This window comes from Sinocyclocheilus anshuiensis, unplaced genomic scaffold (genome assembly GCF_001515605.1).
Source record: "Sinocyclocheilus anshuiensis isolate Anshui unplaced genomic scaffold, SAMN03320099.WGS_v1.1 scaffold524, whole genome shotgun sequence".
Taxonomy (NCBI): domain Eukaryota; kingdom Metazoa; phylum Chordata; class Actinopteri; order Cypriniformes; family Cyprinidae; genus Sinocyclocheilus; species Sinocyclocheilus anshuiensis.
The window spans coordinates 975,218-981,499 of record NW_015555703.1 but is presented as its reverse complement, the minus strand read 5'-3'; the positions used below and the strand labels follow the sequence as shown (position 1 = coordinate 981,499).

The window sequence follows — 6,282 nt, the reverse complement described above, 5'->3', positions numbered from 1 at the left end:
ATTAATTGTAAATATATAAAGACATAAGAAATATATTTTTATATAGATATGTATATTTGATTTCCAATTTTTTTAGACATTTATGCCAAAGTGTGTGGGTGTATATGTATACAAAATACAAATATATATACAAAAGTATATAATCATACAGCAGTGAGTTGTGTACAGTTATCATCTTGAAATTATCTTTATTTTATTTTTCTGAAAATATGTAAATATCTGTTGGCATAAATGAGAAAAATAATAGAAAATATTCATAGCTTACATTTTAGCATTAGTCGCAAAACGTCACATTTTCTTTTATTAAAATTAAATAAATAAATAAAAATATCATGCAGTATACAGTATAAACTGCACATTATATAGCAGTACACAGCCACTGTTGCTAGTTAGAAATCTTTTTCTTGGGTTTGTCTCTGGGTTTGTAGATATGTACATGCACCATGTCTGTTTGTTTGTGCTCTCAGCTGAATGTGCCTCAATGTTGACGTTACACTACAAATTTAAGGTTCCCCTGCCACACATGCACAAACACACATAAACACACAAACCCCTATCCAAACAGTCAACTCACCACGGCCGCAGCTCTCCCAGGCTCCAGTCCATGAAAGGCTGTTAAGGGCTCTTTAGGACAGACTGTACTGCCCGTCAGGGCTGTCGTTGTGGGGACCAGTTTTATATCGGATCAATATTTACTGTTTTCCTCCTTAAGCTATGATGACAACACCGCACAACAGCCTCACTGATTTCGAGGATTTGTTGCAATGGTCAAAGAGTTTTTGCAAATACATTAAGTGATACTTTTTACACATTCATCACCAAAAGATTTGGCGTAGCCACATTGCAACACGAAATAATGTTTGTCCAAAAATGGTTGTTTTTAGATTGAGGGAGTTTTTGCCTGTCATGAAGATCTGATGGCTATATTTGAAAGTCGTGAAGTAGGAGTTACTCATAATATTGCCGGTCACCGTTGAATCAGTTGTGTCTAAATGTTGTGTAGCTGTATTTAAATATGTTAGCGTGAAGCTGTCAATCTTATTCCAGTGAGGAGTGCTAGTTTAATTGTTAACAATTTTCCCATTTTCAGGGAGCGTGAAAATAAAAGACACAGCATGTGTGAATTCTAACACTCCCACATACTTATTAGTAGTCTAAACTTTGGTTTCGCAACTTACGTGCTTCTCCTTTGAGTGTAGCAGTTAGAGAATTCCAAATAGCGTTTTTGCACCTTTGAAGGAGGCGTCATTTGTCGAGCGTTCCAAATTAAAGTGAATCCCTTCACGAAGGACCCTTCCAGAAGTCCGTTAGTGAGGGGTACATGCGTAAAATGCTGCATAATACACAGAAAACGTAATTACAAAATGCATATATATTAGCAACATTTATTTTGTAAGAACATCTAATGGGATGATGGACGCCGCGCGGCATTGTGCAGGGTAACTTTCCAGGAGAAGGTAATGAGGAAATAATGTTTCATTGCTCTCTTTGCCAAGTGTGTTCTTATGAGTTTGGAATGACATGAATGGTGAGTAATTGATGACCGAATTTGTGTTTTTGTATACATTTAAAACAATTTATGAATAATTTATTGAATGGGCTCTGTTTGTGTGAATAACATTAAAAATGGTTGTCTGTGGAAAAAAAAAATTTATCATTAAGACCCACTGTAGTAATTCTTTAACATTTTTTTTTTAATTGTTTAATTAAATAGTTTTCATTAAACATTGAGAATCATCACTCAATTCCTATATTTTCTTTTATTTTCTAAATTTGGTCCATACCAATCAGTGGTGTCAGTAAGCATTGATCATGTTGTGTGACTTTGGCATGCTGGGATTCAGATTGTCCTTTTAACTCTTTCCCCGTCATTGACGGAATTTTCCGGCTTTCCGTGTTTTCACTGGTGTACGGTAGGAGGCGCTATTTCGCATCTTCTGAAAGAGTACTGAATCTCTGGATCAAAACACGGCAAAGAAGAAGCAGAAACAAGTGATCGTGTATGTAAGCAGATGCATATGTAAAGTAACGCGATCATCAAACATTAATCATTATATAAATCAAAACTGCCTGGCGTTACCAAATGAAATGACGATCCAGGAAGTGGTTTTAGGACCGTGCAAGCTTTGGATGTGTTGATCTATTCCATCTTTATCATTCTGAATCTGATCAAGACATAGTCTTATACAAAAACGTGATTTTTCTCTCAGCTTTTTGTTCAAAATGTTGCTTTTTTCATGAAACGTACCCATATTCAAGTGTTGATAAAAAAAAGTTTTTTTTTTTTGATTAAAGGGGTCCTATTATGCTCTTTTACAAAGTCTTGATTTTGTTTTGGGGGTATAAACGCATTCTTGTCTGATGCACTCACTCAACCAAGCGTTCTAACCACAGCCTCGCCCCTCCCCAACCATTCGAATCTTCGTAGGCGGGAATTATTTGTAATGATATTCCAATGAGCCGCTTTGTGATATCACAAAGCCCGGAAAACAAACACTGTAGTCCAACCGAACCGTTTGTTGTAGTTCTTGAAAAGGGATTTTTAATTTTCCACTCCCTTTGGAGTGGACTTTGAGATTTGTAACTTTCTAGATCTTTTTTATGCCCAAACATACACACTACACACTGACTAAAATTAAAAAAGGGAAAAAGCATAATAGGACCCCTTTAAAAGCAAAGGCTCTGTTCTTTGTCTTGATATGTTGCATGTTCAGATATTCATGCAAAAAAAATATTCTGGGTGCCATTAAACTTTTATGCAAATGCTCAAAAATGATAACGGTGGCTGGCAACTAAAAAAAAAAAACCCGCTAGCAGGGAAGAGTTAATAAGCCCCACCCAAAAATATTTCTGACCAACAGTTTCCATCCCGTATTTTCCCTCACAAGCTTGTGCTCTTTTCTAATGTAAGTCTTTGGAGCATCTGTGCATTTGGATGTTTTTAATTGCAATTTTATGGAAATCAACCATAATATGATCAAATGTTGTTGGCGGTCTCTTATAATAGCGATACAAGATACCCAGAAAGGAACTGTTTTTATTTTCATTTTTCAAATTTTTAAATAAATTTGAAAGAAATGCGTAGTGTGATTAAACAATGTGTCAGGCCTTATTCCAAAATGAACATGCAGAACATCAGTAAGGAGGCATTTTCTCCAAGTTTCAGTAAACAGCGGGAAGTGTTTGGATTGTTTCCTATATTGAGTTTTTAATCATGTTAGAGTGAAGTTTAATAATTTCCTAAAAATGGTTTGCAATGTCACAATTCCATCCCAGCTAAAAATAATATCCATTCAATTTTACAACTTTATGAACACATTTTACTGAAAATGTTCGTTTTTTTCCAAAGGAATGTTCAGTAAAGCTTGTCTGAATTAGCAACACTAGCTGAGTAAATATTTTCCTGCCACACTTGTTTCTATCATACAGGTGTGAGCTGCTGTTATATAGCTCAAAATCTGCAAAGAGGTAATTAAATGAAACGAATAATGTCAAAATGTATCATCCTTTACTGGAAAATTAAACAACGTTTTAAAATCTACAGTGTATTGTGCATGTTATTTTTTTGATAGACATTGATATTGTAATATTAAAGTGACATGGATTTAAGAACAGATGAATCATAAGGTAATAATTATTTATTTTTTAGGCATCAAGTTTTCAGTGAAGTGATTGATGCCCATGAGTGTGTTATGTTAATGTTTTTAGTTCTAATATTCCAATCGACAGCCAGCCTAAGTTTTTGATGGACGTGAACGTGATATGAGCGGTGAACTATGTTTGATTTTTGGGTAATTATAAAACGTGCTGGAGACGTTTTTGACGCATATATTGTTTATATGTTACACACTTTATTGTATTGCAAGTGTTGCAATTTTGGATCAGTAGATCTCTGAGGGTTAAAGGAACATTCTGGATTTACCCGAAACATTCCTTTAAACCATTAGAGAACTGTAATACGTGCCATCTTGTTTCATTGGCTAACCGCCTTCCTCTGGTCTCCTCACAGCGAACAGCTCTGTGCCTTCTGTTACTGTGCTGGTCGAAGCCTGTTGGACCAGGGGGATCTGAAGCCATTCAGGGTCACGCCCGGATACGACCCTCCACTCCCACAATCCTCCACAGAGGAGGGCCACGACCGTGACGACAAGACTGGGGCTGCCAGCCAATCAGGGAGGCACAGGGGCCCAGAGAGGTAAGCTGATTGGCTGAGGCGAGTGGAGCTGTCGTTTGATATCGGCTGTGATGTGTAGTGTAATGTTTCAGTGAGCTCCGCTAAATGGGGCTTCTCTCACGACTGTTTTTTCTTCTCGGTCGGCCCCTGTGAAATAGATCGGATGGTATTGGCCATTGTTAGAGAGAGGAAAGTGTGTGTGTGTGTTTGCGCTCTCTGTGACTGTGTTTGTAAGGGCTCTTCGGAACGGTAGGCCTGTTACAGGCAGCAGGGCGCTGATACCTGATGTCACTGGTTGAATCACCCTCGTCTGGATGAAATTTCAGGCAGAGACTGTTTGAATACGGATCATTCCAGTTGAAAATTGCACTCAGTGCTCTAGTATTTGTGTGTTTTTGCTTAATGTCCTGGAGACAGACTCATGTGAAGCAAACACAGGATTTGTCCTAAAGTTACCCTCTGCATCGTCTCAGCAAATGGCAATGCTTATTTGTCCCACATACTTTAATTTAAAGCATATTGTAGTGGTTCAGTGTCTTCTAAAGCTATGATATGATTGTAGTACGCTTCTGTTAGTATTGGTAGTATACTGCTCTTCACAAGTTTACGGTAGGATTTTAAATGCTTTTAAAGAATTGTCTCATGCTAACCAAAGATACATTTATTTGAGCAAAAATACAGTAAAACTTGTAATATTGTGAAATATTAAATATTAATAAATAATTTAATATTCAATAAAATATTCTCTAAAATACATATTTATATATTTAAAAATGTCATTTATTGCTGTGACGCAAAGCTGAATTTTACTCCAGTCTTCAGTGCCACATGATCCTTCAGAAATCATTCTAATATGCTGATTTGATGCTCAAGAAACATTTCTTATTATTATCAGTGTTGAAAACAGTTGAAAATCAATGATACATTTTTTTCTGGATTTTTGATTAAAAAGTTCAAAATAACAGCATTTATTTAAAAAATAAATTATTAAATGAATTGAATGATTTTAAATAGTTATAATCTTTTATTATTATAATAATCTTTATTGTCACTTTTGGTAAATTTAATGCATCCTTGCTGAATAAAAGTATTAATTTCTTTTAAATAAAATCCTACTGACACCAACCTTTTGAATGGGATGTAGAATGTATAATTACATTTACCTTTTATTTATTGTCATGTTTACTGGCTTGACTGTATGTTATAAATTGCATTTTTAATGGACTGTAAGCTAGGGCTGCACGATTATGACAAAAATCATAATTGTTGATTATTCCCTTGAAATTGTAATTGCGATTATTAATTATGATTATCACAATTTACATGGAATAATGTTTATACCATTGTTTGATGCAACTGCATGCCGTATTTTTATATGAAAATAAACAAGCTGAAAACACTAACTGAAAAACCTTTAGTGCTTTTCTATAGTATTAAGCCTCCAATCTCAAATATACATCGGATTGGTTTCTTCTTTAAATTATAAAAAAAGTAAAAATATGAATGGTATTATAATGTGATACTAAAACTAAAATTAAAACAATGGAAAAACCCTTAAGATAACATGTAGAAAGAAAAAACGCATCTTAAGCACACAGAATAACATAAGTGGACTTTGAACGATTAATTGGGCTTTGAACGATTACGTAATTGTGGCATCCATAACTGTAATCGCGATTAGAAATTCGATTAATTGTGCAGCCCTACTGTAAGCTATATGTTGTATAAAGGGGATATACTGTATGTGTGTGTATATATAGATATCATGGCTGGGCAATATGGCCAAAAAAAAATCATATCTCTGATTTTTTTGATTGAAATGCAATATACGGTATATATCTCAGTATTCTCTACATTTTCTATTTGGATTAAAAAATATATATATTTAAATATATATATATATATTTTTATTTTTTTATTTTTTTTTACCATCATGCCTAATGTTGTCCAATGAAACAATGTTTATATTAAAGGCAATGAAAACAAATATAGTGAAAGTAGGCTGTACTATTCATTATGTGCAAAAAAGGGGCTAAAGTCACATTACATTCTAACATTGTAACATTAGAATCTAAAAACAAAAATTATGCTTTATAAAGCATGAGTTC

General features: G+C 34.5%; 1 protein-coding gene across 1 annotated transcript in view; it reads left to right on the top strand.

Annotated features, from left to right (window-relative positions):
* The window catches only part of kmt2cb (lysine (K)-specific methyltransferase 2Cb), a 132,141-nt gene that overhangs the window by 29,952 nt on the left and 95,907 nt on the right, over positions 1-6,282 (top strand). Inside the window, exon 5 of the mRNA XM_016464556.1 lies at positions 4,010-4,195. Coding sequence (XP_016320042.1) covers positions 4,010-4,195 — 186 coding nt within the window. The remainder of the gene's footprint in view (positions 1-4,009; positions 4,196-6,282) is intronic.